This window comes from Chiloscyllium plagiosum, unplaced genomic scaffold, assembly GCF_037043375.1.
Source record: "Chiloscyllium plagiosum isolate Xiang-an unplaced genomic scaffold, Cpla_swu_hap1 HiC_scaffold_3, whole genome shotgun sequence".
NCBI classification, from domain to species: domain Eukaryota; kingdom Metazoa; phylum Chordata; class Chondrichthyes; order Orectolobiformes; family Hemiscylliidae; genus Chiloscyllium; species Chiloscyllium plagiosum.
The window spans coordinates 71,793,669-71,810,968 of NW_028270141.1; the positions used below are offsets into that span (position 1 = coordinate 71,793,669).

The following is a 17,300-nucleotide window of genomic DNA, read 5'->3' on the forward strand; positions in this document are numbered from 1 at the left end:
GTTGGACAGAGTTTGAGAGGTGGGTGAGGGCTCACGTGTGCTGTGCTGCTGCTAGTCTCCTGAACGGGGAGCAGTCTTAATAAAAAACTCCGTGCCCCAGAGGAAAAGCATTGAATTGATTAACTGAATAATCAATTATCTGAACATTATACTGCCTGCCCATCTTGTTCGGATAATTGAGGTTCCTCTGTATACCACGTTTTCAATGGAAACTCAATAAATACAATCCACTGATTCCTCAGAAACAAATCAAAACAAGCAGACACAAAGCAACCAAAAAGTGTAGCCACATGACCTTACATCAAAGGCATATCATAATCTACTTCCAGACTACTCAGACCCCTTGGCTTCATGGTAGCCCACAAACCTACCAACACACTTAAACAGCAACTGATGAACCTAAAGGATCCATTAGAGACTATCAGCAAAACTAACGTCATTTACAAGATACCATGCAAGAACTGTAAAAAACACTACATCGGATGAACTAGCAGGAAATTTGCCACCAGGATACATGAACACCAACAGGCCACCAAAAGACATGACTCACTGTCACTAGTTTCCATACATACAGACAAAGGAGGACACCCCTTTGACTGAAACAACACACACATCCTAGGATAGGCGAAACAAAGACATGCACGAGAATTCTTAGAGGCATGGCATTCTAACCAGAATTCCATCAATAAATACATCGATTTAGATCCTATCTACCTTCCCTTAAAAAAAGAACCGGAAATGACATCACCCATCTTATTAAACCAAGACCAATAAATTGGGAGGTGGGACATACCACCAGCACTTTACCGGAGACTCTCACTGATAATGTTACCTAGTATGGTGATGAAACATCTCAAAACAAACCTTCCAACTCAGTGAGCTAACTTACATACTTATCATCAACCTGAGCTACCAATCTTCTCAAAAATCGCTCATCAATTCTCTGTTACTTCTCCAAAAAAACTCAATCAAGTTATTGAACCACCATTTCCCACGCAGAAAGCCTTGTTTAACTATCCTTAATCAGATTTTGTCTTTCCAAATCCATTAAATTCTGTCCCTCAGGATTCCCTCCAACAACTTGCCCACCAAAGATGTCAGGCTCACCAGTCTATAGTTCCCTGGCTTTTCCTTACCACCTTTGTTAAATAGTGGTACCACGTTAGTCAACCTCCAGTATTTTGCTGCCTCACCTGTGACTATCGATGATACAAATGTCGCAGCAAGGGGCCCAGCAATTACTTCCCTAGCTTTCCTCACAGTTCTAGGTTACACCTGATCAGCTGCTGGGGATTTATCCATCTTTATGCATTTTAAGACATCATGCACCTCCTCCTCTATAATATGGACATTTTCCAAGGTGTCACTATTTATTTCCCCATATTCTATTTCTTCCGTATCCTTCTCCACAGGAAACATTGATGCAAAATACTCGTCTAGTATCTCCACTATCACCTGTGGTTTCACACAGGCAGCCTTAATGATCTTTAAGGGGCCCCATTCTCTCCCTAGTTACCCTTTTGTCATTAATGTATTGATAAAATCCCTTTGGATTCTCCTTAACCCTATTTGCCAAAGCTGTCTCATGCCCCCTTTTTGCCCCCTTGATTTCCCTCTTAGGTATACCCCTACTGCCATATAGTCTTAGGATTCATTCAATCTCTCCTGTCTATACCTGACATATGCTTCCTTCATTTTCTTAACCAAACCCTCAATTTCACTCGTCATCCATCATTCTCGACACTGACCAGTCTTGCCTTTCACAAACAGGAACATAGTCTCTGGACTTTCTCATTTTTGAAGGCTTCCTATTTTCCAGCCGTCCCTTTATCTGCTAACATCTGCACCCAATCAGCTTTTGAAAGTTCTTGCCTATTACTGTCAAAATTAGCCTTCCTTCAATTTAGAACTTCAACTGTTAGGTCTGATCTATCGTTTTCCATCGCTATTTTAAAACAAATAGAATTATGGTCACTGGCCCCAAAGTGCTCCCCCACTGACACCTCAGTCACCTGCCCTGCCTTATTTCCCAAGAGTAGGTCAGGTTTTGCACCTTCCCTAGTAGGTACATCCATATATTGAATCAAAAAATGTACTTGAACACACTTAAATTCCTCTCCATCCAAGCCCTTAACACTATGCAGTCCTAGTCTGTTTGGATAGTTAAAATCCCCACCATTATCACCCAATTATTCTTAGAGATAACTGTCATTTCCTTACAAATTTGTTTCCCAATTTCTTCACTGACTACTGATGGGGGGGCAATAGTACAATCCCAATAATTGTGATCATTCCTTTCTTATTTCTCAGTTCCATCCAATCCACTTCCCTGGATGCATTTCCAGCTACATCCTCCCTAAGTACAGCTGTAATGTTATTGCCAGTCAAAAACTCTCCTCCCTTGCACCCCACCCCTCCCCCACCTCCTCCCTCCCCAACACTTCCTATAGTATCTATATCCTGGAACATAGAACCACCAGTCCTGTCCATCCCTTAGCCATGTCTCTAACTGCTATGATATCCCAGTCCCATGTTCCCAACCATGCCCTGAGGTCATCTGTCTTACCTGTTAAGCCCCGTACATTGAAATAAATAGTTTAATTTATCTCTGCTTTGTCCCTGACTGTTTGACTCACTCATTTTCCCAACTGTCCCAGTCTCAGACTGACCACTTTTCTCACTATCTCCCTGGGTCCCACACCCCCATCTTATTAGTTTAAATCCTTCTGAGCAGCTCTCGTAAATCTCCCCACCCGTATACTAGTTCTCTTCCAATTGAGGTGCAATGCATCTTTCTTCTACAGGTCACTTCTATCCCAGAAAAGATTCCAATGCTGCAAAAATGTGAATCCTTCTCCCCTGCACTAGCTCCTCAGCCATGCATTCATCTTCTCTATCCTCCTATTCCCACTCTCACCAGCTCATGGCACCGGGAGTAATTCAGATATTACTACCCTCGAGGACCTCCTTTTTAAAATTCCTGCCTAACTTTCCATATTCTCCCTTCAGAATCTCATCCTTTTCTCTTCATAGGTCATTAGTCCCAAAGTGTACAATGACTTCCTGCTGGTCCCTCTCCCATTTGAGAATTTTACCCCCATGAGGCACTGTAACCAGAATGCTATAACAACTTTAAAAAATTTTTCACTACATCTTTCAACAGAATTGTTTTATTATATTTGGATTAGATACTGAGCCGTATGGTTTTAGGGATACACACTTCTTTTCCTCAATCATATATGACACTTTATAAATACAAATCCAAACTTTGCTTACCTTTCACATCTGTTCCCAATCGTTTTCCTTCATTTAACTGTCTGAAGCTTCTCTGCAGTGAGCTTTTGGCAGTTTCCTTCAAAGGTCCATCTGGACCAGATGCCTGATTAAATAACAGCATTTTTTAAACTATTACATAAACAATGCAATATTTATACTTTAATGATTACACCACTGTCTAACAATGTCCTGTTATTTATCAGAACAAAATTGAGACAGAAGAGAAAACAAAAACTGCCTTCAACTATTTCTAAGTATATCTTGAGGAAGATCACACAATTTCATCAATTATTGGGATGAAATTCATTTCTAGCAACCTGTGAGAATGTAGCCTTCAGGGTAAACTCAGCTCTGTCACAACTCACTGGGATAGTGCACTGGAAATCAACCCCAGTATCCTCGCAGTGCTCACAAATATTAAAATTGAACTAAATCACCAAAATGCCCAGTTTTACTGACCTAATTCAGGTTTAAAAAAAGACACACCACATTTTCTACAAACAAGGAAATAACTATTTATTGTAAGCAAACTGATTTTTTTAACTAATGATAAAAAAGGCATGTTGATTTGTTCATCTATAACACTATAAATCTACTCCTTTCTTAAAATTCCTGTATACATTCAATTGTACACATGAAGAGACAAAGCAAGCAACAAATAGTTTGGATGAGGGAGGGAAAAAACAAGCAGTTTCTTTCATACTTTTCAATTGTCCAGGTTATAGTTTAGGGTTGGATGTGAACTATATGAATCAGGCAGATCACCCTTTGAATGGCATAGTTCTGGATCACAGACAGCAATGAGTCGTTTTCCTTCAGCTCACCTTTGACTTCTTTTAATTATTGGATAATGACATGAGGTTGTGGATGCAGTGGTTCTCAGTCTTCCATTCACTGAGGACTCACTCTTTTAGTGCCTTTGAAAGTAGTTTCTCCCGTTTTCCTTTCAACAGAGAATTGCAAAGAGAGGGGAGGGAGAATAGCTAGTTAAGAGGAATTTTCTTTTGCTTCTTTGCACAGAAGAGGAAGGTTGGGCATGGGTGGGGGAGGGGAAATGGGTGAAGTGAGGCAGTATCTTTCTCCTGCATTTTCTCCACTGAGGGCTGTATCCACCTGGCCAGGAACCAGTCAGGCATTTGTTACTATAGTAGGCCTTCCTAAGCCCAGAACAACAACTGATTGAAAAAACTCTCAAAAGACTATCTCTCGCCGAGATTACACACAGACAGTGTAATTCTGTCAGGGATGCTCTTTCACTGTTCGAATAAGGCAATGTTGTAGATTACAATGTATTCCAGTAACTTGTTTTAGAACCATTTTTAGTTCGCAGTCCAAAAACATAAAAGTGGTCTTTATAATTCCAAGCGTGATACATTTGACTGTTTCAAAATGTTAGTGACTTTCAATTCTGCTCAGCTATGGGCAAGGAGTTTATTGCAAGGTTTTCAATGATTCATTCAGACTAGATCAGGGTCACTGCAGAGGTGTTCAAAGTTTACAGGCAATTGGAGAAAAAAGACAATTAAGAACAGAAATGTTAGGAGTGCTGCATAGAGTGTGAGGCTGGGAAGGCAGCTATCCTACACTGGGACTGAGGGAATCAAGAGCAATTGGATGGCACCATGTTGTTGGAACTCAGGGGGAATTTCTCAGAATAAATAGGCAGCTAAATGCAGAAGATAACTCAGAAGTAGCTCTCAGGAGCTGAGAAAGTGGGAAGGTTGTTAACTCTGTACGGGGACATGCCTTGAGGGGCTTAGAAGAAGCATGTGAGCATGAATCCTTCAGTGCACTGAGATGATAGAGGTTGAAAAAAATTAACTAGTGGTTTTTACTTGAGGCAATTGATTACAAACCGAAAAAAATCCAGGGGGAGACTGGCGTGGAGATGCCTGAAGTTAGTGAGGAAATGAAGTTATGCTCATAAACAGCTAGTAGAGGACAGGTGTAGGGTCCAAAGACCTGGGAAAGAAGAGTGATTGATGAGAGCAGGAGCAATCATTAAGGCAGTCCATGCTTGAAAAGAAGTTTCAAGACCAGATTAGCAAACGTGATTTACTTATTTATTTTTTAAACTATTCATTCATCAATCCATCTATTTATTGATTGATTGATTATTATGAATTGTGGTCCCTTATGAAATTTTAAGATAATTCAACATTCCTTCCTGACATTTCATTTGGCGGTTATTGCTGAAACATTTGTGATTCTCTCTTTATCAGATTTACTATCTAACATGCATTGTGTGGTACTCAAGCAAGTTTATTACCAAAATTTACCACATGTTAGTACTGGATGTCAGAAATAAGTCCTACAGGTGTTGTAGAATGCATTTCTGTTCTGATGTCATAAAGTTTATTGTTGCTACTTCAAACACCATGCACTCTGGTGAATATGTTGCTTCACACCACTTTGACTAAAACTAGCTGATCTTAGTCTATGAAAGTGTTGAGAGACCCTTAATCAGAGTCAATAACTATCTCATGTTGCTGATTGTATCTTATTTGTTGTTCCACTTGTTTATTGTGGAAACACGAGAAAGCCATTCAGTCCCTGAAGCCGCGCTACCATTGAACTAAATGATGATTAATCTGCGCTTCAAGCGTGAAAACATTCCTACCTTGGAATGTGCATTTCTATTTCTGTTGGGCAAGTAGATTTTATTCTGTGTTTAATTAATCATGTCACTCAGTAGAGAAACAGTGAAATAAGTGACTCTAAAGTGGTACATATTGGTACAATTCAAAAATGATCAAAATTCATAATACAGGTAGAAGATCCTTTATCCGATCATCCAAAAACCGAAAAGCTCCGAAATCCGGAGGTTTTTTTGTGAAGTTTTTTTTCTCATTAGCAAGGCAAGCAAACAGTTAACCCAAGTCAATACCCATTCGATGTGTGTCACTCAGATGCAACGTGGGGGGGCCGTGGCCAAGCACGTTCTTAGTTAGAAGTCTGCTTCTCCGGTAAGATTTTTAAAAATTTCACTGTTAAACTGTCACATTCTGAAAACCAAAAAATTTTGAATTCCGAAAAACAGTTGGTCCCAAGCATTTCGGATATTCTACCTGTAGTTCTTTATGTTACAAGGCACCCTTCTTCCTTACCAGTCTCACAGCTTGATTGGCTGTTTCCTTGGCTTCTTTTGCAACTTTTTCAGCTTCATCAATTTTATCTTTAATATTAGTATAAGCCCTGAAGGCTGCTGTTGCATTAAAGGATAGATTCTTGGCTTCAGCAAGGATACTGGTTTGTAAGAGATAAACAGAGGCAATGAGAAGCAACTTCGAACATCTTTACATTTGCAAGTACTTTAACAAAGTGTTGAGCATGTTGTTCCCTCTAATCAAATTAGCTGAATTAGTTATACCTGATTTGACTTGTTTTTTTTCCTGCCTTTGCAGGGAATAACTGCATAGCTCGACAACAAAGATGATGAGGCAGACTACCAAAGGAGCCAATCCTAGACAATTACCTTGCAAGTATTGTTCCTGATAGGGACTGTCCTGTACCAAGGTGCTAAAGCCATTGGGCTATGGTAGACAGTTCAGCAAACTGGGACTCTAATATGTATTTCTGTGACTGTATGGAACTATACACAATGCTAAATGCAGAAAATAGTGGGAAGATGCAGCAGGTCTACCCAAAAACAGGAAATCGATCATCGCATTGCAGATGCTGGAAATTTGGCTAAGGTTAGAAGGTCTGGCAGCACCTGGGGACAGAGGAATTGAACTAACATTTCTGGGTTATTACCTTGCATCAGAACTTCATTCTTCATTAGAACATTCATTCTCATGAAATATCTCCTCCAGAACGGTTAAACCGCATTTTCTTCTTTTAGATTTATTGGGCTAAAAATTATGGTGCGGAAAACATTGTCAGAAATTGACCAGCGAAGAATCAGTCCAGCCTGCAGCAAAAACAGGCAGAGAGTGGTGTTCTGAGATTAAAAGTGGCATCTTGGCCTCCCACTTCCACCAGTAGGAGTTGTTTGGCCAATCTGTTTGGCTGCCAGCTCCAACATTGCCAGCAGCAGCAGCAGTACTCGGTACAGGGGGCTGTAGGCAAGACCATGAAGAACACACCTACAGAGCCCAAGTGAGCTCAGTCAAGGATATTGGGCAGGGAAGGTTTGCCCACTCTTAGAGTGATGTTGGTGGAGAGGAAATAGAGGTGGATTTTGAAGTATAGGTGAGTAGAAAGGAAAGGTGTTTCTATCTTCTCAGGTTGGATTCTAACGGGAAATGTCTGCCAGTGTCCCTATTGCTGAAACCGCACCTGGCCGGAACACACAATGTTTAGCCATGGAGACAGTTCCCCACTGTCTTGCTGTCAGTGTAGAATACTATCCACCAGCAGCACATATCTTAAACTTGGGTAAAATCTGGGCAGAACTCTGTCACTTAAGCAATGATTAGAAAACCATGGGCAATTTCTTCCTAATTTCTGTTCTGTATTATCAATGGTTAAATCTTCCACTGTTGGCCAAAATCAGAAGTTAAAGCCTATTGTTTATTTGCAGCATGCATTGTTCTACTTTAATATATAATAATGTGTGTTTAAAGCAGTCACAACCTTTTCAAATAATTTTAAATACTTGTGTTCTTTTCTTTGAATTTTCAAGACTGTGAAAACTTAATCAACTCAGTTACTTGAAAGTGTGAACTGATTTTCCTCTCTCTCAGTAAAGTTAAATAGACGGACCCTTATCAAGCTTATTTCAAAACTCATTTTTAAAAAAAGCTTTTGGTCTCTCAATTCTCATCTTCTGTGCATCTCCTCCTTGTCATCCCACCATTGAACTCCCTCCATTAACTTCTGTCACTGCATTATTGCATCCCTCCCACCTAAGACTTCTCAAAATCAACCTCATTGACCAATTTACTAATCACATCTTCCAATATTGTCATGTGTGTCGTGGAATCCATTTTAGTCCAATTAAATAAGACAGACTTTAAAACTGCCATTGGGGCTAATCCTGTTTTGAATGCAATTTGAAAATTATGGTTCAGTAGGTCACCTCAGGACCATGATGCCTCAGAATATTTGGAATTTACAACAGTCTGAGAGAGGAATGGGAATCCTGGTCATCTGCAATTACTGGTCCATTAAACCTCTTAAGCTTATTAGTGTCCATCTAATGGAGAATGTGATTGTTAATCTTTATTTCTGTCCACATGAACAGTCTGGTGCATATCAACACTCAACAGTTGCATTTATTACAAGGATATCACAAAGTTAATCTGACTTTATAGAAGAGTGAATTTTGATAGGCCCATTGTGTTGGGTCCAGAATTACACCATTTTGGTGTTTGTATGGCCACTTTCATCAACACTCCTCTTCCTGACCTCCTCATGGGCCTCCTGCTCTATATAAAGTGGTAGAGGCAAGCCTTAACAAGCCCTTTCGCAGCTCCTACCTCCTGGAGGCACATGGCATCTCTAACTGGATGCTGAGCTCAAGTTCTCCCCAATCAGCCTATTTACTTTTAAAAACAGTATCACAGATTTGGGGACCCTGAATTCATCCAGGTGTCAGGTCTTGACCCTATTTTGAAAATCTGGTTCCCTTTCTCTGAAGCACCTTGACTTGCTTCTTACCCTTCTTAAAAAGGTACAATATAAATGTTGTCAGCGTGCTTTGAGAAGATTTGTGGCAGGTTGAGGTTCTGGATATAGGTTTGCTCGCTGAGCTGGAAGGTTCATGTTCAGACATTTCATCACCATACTAGATAAACATCTTCAGTGAGTCTCCAGAAGAAGCATTGCTAATGATTCATCAGCAGTGCTTCATCTGGAGGCTCACTGAAGACATTACCTAGTATGGGGACATAATGTCTGAACATGAGCCCTCCAGCTCAGCGAGCAAACTTACATCCATAAATGTTGTCATTAACGTACCCATCCAGGATTCCAGATGAGTCATTAAGTACTGCAGCATGATACTCTGCTCTAAGGACTAGGTCTGGAAGTTTCTCATCATGAATGCCAGCTGCCAGTTCATCCATTTTGTCTTTTAGCTCTGCAATTAATGGCTCTAAATGTTCTTGTTCTTCAAGCTCCTGTGAACCAATATAGAAATGTGCTTAAAACAACAGATAATTTGTTACCGTTTTTACTCATTATTTTCCAAGTGCAGAAAAAATCTAGGTACATTTCACGAAGAAAATTAAATCAAAATACACAGTAATATTTACATTGTGAGTAAAATTCTTGAGGTGTTTGGAGATCACAAGCAAAATGGTTATGTTACTGAATAAGTAATCCAGAGGTCTGGACTAACCATTCATCAACTGGTAAAGAGGCATTCATTTCAAATACAACCAGATGGAGCCTTTGAATTCAGTTAAACAAACAAATCTGGAATAATAAACTAGCAGCTTTAATAGTGACTGTGAAACAACTAAACTGTTAAACCCTCCCTGGCTCACAATTGGGTTTTAGGCAAGGAAGTATGCTGTCCTTAACTTGCACACAAGGAAAAACCATTTAAACTGGCAAATGAGACAGCCTAGTCAACTCTGCCCATACGTTCAAAATTCAACTCTGGTATGACCAGTACACAAATTTCCAAGTATTTTACTGCTTTTGTTCCCATCTTCTTTGTGATTATGGATCCACTGCAATGTGGAAACTCTTAGCAAGGTCACTCAGTCTCAAGAAGGCAGCTTACGCCCTCTCAAGGACAGTACAATGGACAATGAATGTTGAGTTTGCCAGTGATGTGTGTATTCCATTACTGAATGAAATATGCACACAATATATGCACAGATTTTAGAGATTTACAAGGTCTGTACTGTCAGTTCCCTAAAAGCTGGTTTCAGAGAAGTGAAAATAAATGTTTTGTATCTCTGGTAACAAAATATAAATCATTTTAATGTTTGGTCATACATGAATTGCTCATTGTCTTCCTTTGAAAATATAAATCCCTGGCATTTACTTCACAAAAATAGATTCCAACAAAGGGGCATGATAATCTACTGAAAGAGCTATGTACCCACCTGTGTCATATTCTTAAGTTATTCTTGGTATCACGTTTATGGCTCAGCACTATAAAGCTAGAGGGCACTTGAAGCAGGTACGTTTTATAGAACTCCCCATGCTGTCGCATGAATGAAGAATATTACAAACAACCTGAATCATATCAATCTAGACTTATGAGTCATAATCGCCATGGGTAAAATTGTCTTGTATTGTTCTGAAAGTTAAATCGTTTATTCTCTCAACTGATTAATGCTGAGAAACCTATGCATATTCTCTAATTGTTTATATTATGTTCATGTAATAACTATGCACTGCCATTATGCAGTTAAGTTGCATTAATCATTATTAATTTATCCTATTAATTTTTTATTACTTACATCTAATCCCAAAGAAATTTCTCCCAAAAGCTGCTTCGCTTCAGCTATAAGATAATGACCTTCGTTAAGGACATCTTCTGTATCCTTTTTACCACCCTCAACTGCCTGTTTCCTCATCTGAATTCAAATAATAGGAAGGAAGAAATCAGCTGTTACAACATGAAAAAAATACATTCATTGTTTTACATACATTTCAGCCCTATGAGCATTTTACACATGGAACTAGTAACTATTCCAGCTGGAAAACAATACTTTGAGGCATAAAAATGTAACAGAGGCAATCTCCACACTCTCAAGTCTATCAGAACAACACAAATAAACAATATCTGACATCTACTGGACTGGAATTATCTGAGGTAGAGGATGGTCAGTGACCCGGTGTGAGGCAGGGAACGACCAACAATCTGGAGTGGAGTGGGGATGGGGTGGTTTCGGCTAGGGGGCAAGGTGGAGGGCACTTGGGGGGGGGGGGGGTGGATGGGAGCGGGGTTGGAGATTGGGGGTGGACAAAGGGCAGGGATGCTGTCGGACGGGGGTGGGGGTGTTTGACGGGGGTGGAGTTGGATAGGGTTGGGGGTGTCGTATGGGGGGGGTGGGGTTGGACAGGGGCAGGACCATGGGCAGCGTGGGGTGGGGTTGAACAGGGGGCTGGGTGGATTGGTTTGGGGGGTGGATGGGCGGAGCGGAATTGGGGGGGGGGTCAGACAGGGGGTGGGGTTGAACGGGTTGGGGGATCAGATGGGGGGGGGGGTGGAGGTTACAGCCCACGGGTGTGCTGCTACCTAGTCTCCTGAAGGGGGAGCAGACTTAGCAAGTGCTCACTGTGTCATTCCCATTGTACTGACAGGAGTGAGGGCGGTGGGGAGACATCAGCAAAGCTGCAGATCCCTCAAACACAAGTGTATGTCTGCTCAGAAACAAACCCTGAGACAGAGAGAGGGAGCAAGGCAGGCAGAGCGAGGAAAAGGGAAACTTCCAAAAACTCCAAGCCCCAGCGAAGTGGCATTGAATGAATTAACCGAATAATCAATTATCCAAATAAAATACTGCCCACCCATCTCGTTTGGATAATCAAGGTTCCTCTGCATATCCATAATGTAATATGACCTTTTGCTGTATTTTCTCTTTTTTTTGTACCTAAGGTTTGTACCTCTGTACTTTGTACCTAAGATGGTGCCATGTGCTGGTGACATTGTACACTTTTCACCATACTCCTGTTCTTCTGTAATTGAGTACATGTGATAATAAACCTAATTTTAAATATAAATTCTAAGTAATGTCTGAAATGCTTCCTTCCTTCTTTAGGAGGAAAATGCATACAACCAGAATATACCTACATGCAGGCTGTGGGTGGGTTGAGATGCCTGACCTCTGACACCTTTTGAGGAGCTGTCCATCAAACTGGCAGAAGAGCAAGGAGAGTCTGACTATGTTAAAAGGGAGTTTGGATATCGACAACCATCGAGTAAGAAAGCTTCTAAGCAACCACATCCAATAGCGCATCACGTATCAGTCTCAATAAAACCTTAGTAAAGTGGGTAGCTTCCAACAACAGCAAGTCTTTTTTTTTATGCAGCCTCTGAATCTCACTCTCAATGCAAACAAAACAAATAGCTCCAGCAGCCAGGTCCATATCTATTGGCACTCGGCCTACATCTCTGAGGAAAAATAATCATAAGCTCGAGACACCCCACCCTCCCTCAAGGTAAAGACATTCATTTTGCTCCTATCCTATCTCACGTAGGCTGAAGTGAGCACAGCACTGACATGGACCCGCAGTGAGAGGAGACAGAAAATGCTGAGGTCTCTGACATTCAAAAGGCTGGTGCTGAACAAGCCACTGCACAGCCCAGTGCGGAATATGGGCCTCTGGATTCAGCCATGAATGAGCTGGTGGTGACGCAGGGCTAAGCAGGAGCACGTCTCTCAGAGGTGCCAGAGATCATGCACAGACTACAGTGAAGGGTATAGCAGCGTCCCAAGTTCTGTCTGATATTGGGTTCCAGCAAGCAAGCGCATGACTGCCTCCAGGAACTGAGTGGAGATCAGGTCCAGCAGAATAGTGAGTTTCAGCTGGATAAGCATGGAACTTTCACTTTATCACCCAAAGCGGTGAACATATTCATTCACTGGCTCATCAAAAGTGGGAAAACTGGGCCTCGACCGCACTCCAGCTGCCCCATTCCTCAATGGGTGAGGGAAGTGCCCTGGTATGCCAACAGGGAGGAGAAGCAACAAACAGGCAACCGGGAATTGTTATCTCAGGGCATTCCCTGCCAGACCAACACATCCCTATATCAGGTCAGCCTGAGAAAGTTGCCACGACACCAAGGCAGGTGTATATTGTTCATGATCAGCTTTGATTGCCTCAGTTGCACATGTTGGCATTGTATAGGAATGTATACTAACAAATCTGGAGTCCCTCCTACTTGCACTGTGCGTTATTTGACAGACCATCTTTAGGAAACAATTTTGAAAAAGATGATGCTTTTAAAACCTTACCTTCAACTCTTTCACCCTCTTTCTCCCCAGAACTAACGATGGTCTTCTCTTTGCTCTGGGATTCCCTCTGTCCTTCTTCAATCTCCTTATAACCATGGGTCTCCACCAAACTTATTGTTCTTTCTCCACTCTCATTCCCACTTAAATCTCCATGCCCAGCCTCACCATGTCCTTCACTCTTTAGACTTGTCTTCCCTTCCCAAGATTAACCAATTGTGTTCCTCAATGAGATCCGTAGCTCCTACCCTTCCTTGTCCCTTTCAGTGTGATTCTCCCCTCTGTTTCTCAATTTCTGGACCTCAGTTCCTACTGATCCTTCCAATGTCCAGCAATACTCATCCAGTCTAAGTTCCATCCCATCTGTTCCTTTCTACTCAGTCCAACCTTATCTGTCAAGCCTCTTTTCAAGAGAGTCTTCTCTTTAGTATTGCCCTCTTTTATTTCAGACTCCCTTTCTGTTGAGCCCCATGTGTCTTCCCCAGTGATGTTAGCTGAAGCATCCATCAGTGTGGGCTTCCCTTGCTTGGGATACAGGGCCCTATCAGCCTTCTTCCTATACACCGTCAGTGTTTAACTACAACAAGCAAGTCTTCCCATGAGCTGGGTGGCCCGTTGAACCTTCACTCATTACACTGCAAGGATTTGCACAAACAACTTGGTTATGAAGGAACCAAGTTACTTCAATTTACTGAAGGAACTATCTTATTCTCTCCAGAGCTTGGAAGAAAAGGTCTACCTTATCTGATATTTACCTCATGTATATAGTCAGGTTTGTGAACACATTGTTCCCCACTTTTACATAACCAAATTGCACCCTTGAAAGTAATTCCAGCAGGCTGTTAAACAGTATTCACAACAGGCTGATGAATGTAAAAGAGTTTCCCAAACACACAGGATGGGCAGAGGACTGGTTTAACAGGTTCTGAAAACTTAATGGAAAACTTTAACTACTAAATCTTTGCCCCCTGTTCAATTAATTTCTCTGGCCTGCCCTTCTAAAAATACTGGATGGGCACAGGAGTTTCTACCCATTGTCTCAAAGGTGCACTTAGTTACCACCTTTCATGTAGAAACTGTCCGTAGTTGCTTTCAGGAGGGGTGAAGGCCATGGTAGGTAATGGTATGTATGAATATCAAGCTATGGACAGTAAGAAAAAATTACCAAAACGTTGGTTGAAATGATAGGATTGGAGAAGGTAGCAAAAGGATGCAATGAAATTGCACTCGTGAAATGGGTTCAGGAAACTCAGCTGAATGTAATAATTGTCTACCTCCAATGCAGTCATGTTTCTCTGATTAACAGCAGACAAGTGATTGGTCTCCTTGATTTTTTCTTGTGCTTCTTTCAGTAGCTCCTGTGCTTCATTGAATTTGTTTTTGTAATCAGCGAGTTTCTCCTTAACCTCATCCTTCAGCCCTTGTGTGTTCTTATGTGGATTGTCGAACAACTTTTTCACTCTCTCTAATAGTGTGCGGGCTGCGCTAAAGTAAAAAAAAAAGTTAAGGAATTATTATGATGGAAAAATGTTTCTACTTTAGAATATAAATCAATAAGGGCTGGTTTTCATAACCCTTCCCTCAGGGTATGGACTTTTTTTTCCAGATACAAAGACACTTTGTAATATCTCTGCCCATATTATGTTGCATCAAACTTTCCGGAGATGGGAGATGGGGTTTAGTTTTAGCTTTCAGTACTGATCAGGCTGTGAAAGCTGCTACATCCCTCTCTCTTTGCTACAATGAAAAACTTGGGTTCTCTTCCTGCTGCTAGAAGTGCACGTGAGGCATGTTACCATGTTACTGAATTTGTCTTTGACAAAGGGTGTGCTTATGGGATGGTTTTATATTGGAACGGTTAATGAGTAGTTTACTATTTTGTTAATTAAGTTGCTAGAGTTTTACAGTTAAGCCAATTCGTTTATTTTATTTTTTGTTGTTCTGTATTTTAACTGCAATGTATGAATAAAGTGTTCAAAGTTTGTGCGAAGATTTGTAGCTCAGGTGCTCGTTGTTGTGGTTCTGTTCGCCGAGCTGGAAGTTTTTGTTGCAAACGTTTCGTCCCCTGGCTAGGCGACATCATCAGTGCTTGGGAGCCTCCTGTGAAGCGCTTCTTTGATGTTTCCTCCGGTGTTTATAGTGGTCTGTCCCTGCCGCTTCCGGTTGTCAGTTTCAGCTGTCCGCTGTAGTGGTTGGTATATTGTGTCCAGGTCGATGTGTTTGTTGATGGAGTTTGTGGATGAATGCCATGCCTCTAGGAATTCCCTGGCTGTTCTCTGTCTGGCTTGCCCTATGATAGTAGTGTTGTCCCAGTCGAATTCATGTTGCTTGTTGTCTGCGTGTGTGGCTACTAAGGATAGCTGGTCGTGTCGTTTCGTGGCTAGTTGATGTTCATGTATGCAGATTGTTAGCTGTCTTCCTGTTTGTCCTATATAGTGTTTAGTGCATGGTATTTTGTACACTACATTCGTCTTGCTCATGTTGGGTATCGGGTCCTTCGTTCTGGTGAGTTGTTGTCTGAGCATGGCTATTGGTTTGTGTGCCGTTATGAGTCCTAGGGGTCGCAGTAGTCTGGCTGTCAGTTCCAAGATGCTCCTGATGTATGGTAGTATGGCTAGTCCTTTTGGTTGTGGTATGTCCTCGTTCCGTGGTCTTTCTCTTAGGCATCTGTTGATGAAGTTGCGCGGGTATCCGTTTTTGGCGAATACCTTGTATAGGTGTTCCTCTTCTTCTTTTTGCAGTTCTGGTGTACTACAGTGTGTTGTGGCCCTTTTGAATAGTGTCCTGATGCAGCTTCGTTTGTGTGTGTTGGAGTGGTTACTTTCATAGTTTAGGACTTGGTCTGTGTGTGTGGCTTTCCTGTATACCCTTGTAGTGAATTCTCCGTTCGGTGTTCTCTGTACCATCACGTCTAGGAATGGGAGTTGGCTATCCTTTTCTTCTTCTCTCGTGAATCGGATTCCTGTGAGTGTGGCGTTGATGATCCGGTGTGTTTTTTCTATTTCCGTGTTTTTAAGAAACCATGATATCATTCGACGTGACGGCACTGTTCACTTCGATTGACAAAACCTTAGCCAGAGAAACAATAGCCAACCTACTGGACATACAGAACAGAAAACAGGACGCTGAACCTATCAACAAAGACGGCATACTTAAACTACTGGGCTTGTGCCTCACAACACACTTCACATTCAACAACCAGATGTACGAACAAATCAACGGAACACCCATGGGATCATCAATCTCGGGACTCATAGCAGAGGCTGTTATGCAAAGGTTAGAACAAACAGTCCTACCACAAATTCAACCCAAACTCTGGGTCAGATATGTCGATGACACGTTTGTAATCATTAAAAACACGGAAATAGAAAAAACACACCGGATCATCAACGCCACACTCACAGGAATCCGATTCATGAGAGAAGAAGAAAAGGATAGTCAACTCCCATTCCTAGACGTGATGGTACAGAGAACACCGAACAGAGAATTCACTACAAGGGTATACAGGAAAGCCACACACACAGACCAAGTCCTAAACTATGAAAGTAACCACCCCAACACACACAAACGAAGCTGCATCAGGACACTATTCAAAAGGGCCACAACACACTGTAGTACACCGGAACTGCAAAAAGAAGAAGAGGAACACCTATACAAGGTATTCGCCAAAAACGGATACCCGCGCAACTTCATCATCAGATGCCTAAGAGAAAGACCACGGAACGAGGACATACCACAACCAAAAGGACTAGCCACACTACCATACATCAGGAGCATCTCGGAACTGACAGCCAGACTACTGCGACCCCTAGGACTCATAACGGCACACAAACCAATAGCCATGCTCAGACAACAACTCACCAGAACGAAGGACCCGATACCCAACATGAGCAAAACTAATGTAGTGTACAAAATACCATGCAAGGACTGCACAAAACACTATATAGGACAAACAGGAAGACAGCTAACAATCCGCATATATGAACATCAACTAGCCACGAAACGACACGACCAGCTATCCTTAGTAGCCACACACGCAGACAACAAGCAACATGAATTCGACTGGGACAACACTACTATCATAGGGCAAGCCAGACAGAGAACAGCCAGGGAATTCCTAGAGGCATGGCATTCATCCACAAATTCTATCAACAAACACAT

The 17,300-nt window shown here is 41.6% G+C and overlaps 1 protein-coding gene across 5 annotated transcripts in view; it reads right to left on the bottom strand.

Annotated features, from left to right (window-relative positions):
- lama2 (laminin, alpha 2) overlaps window positions 1–17,300 on the bottom strand; it is a 385,009-nt gene that overhangs the window by 74,237 nt on the left and 293,472 nt on the right. For all 5 annotated transcript variants that reach the window (XM_087980433.1, XM_087980426.1, XM_087980423.1 and 2 more), the window contains 5 exons: window positions 14,414–14,624; window positions 10,641–10,757; window positions 9,181–9,341; window positions 6,384–6,522; window positions 3,277–3,379 (listed from right to left, as the gene is read on the bottom strand). In XM_087980433.1, the coding sequence (XP_087836559.1) occupies window positions 3,277–3,379; window positions 6,384–6,522; window positions 9,181–9,341; window positions 10,641–10,757; window positions 14,414–14,624 (731 nt within the window). The remainder of the gene's footprint in view (window positions 1–3,276; window positions 3,380–6,383; window positions 6,523–9,180; window positions 9,342–10,640; window positions 10,758–14,413; window positions 14,625–17,300) is intronic.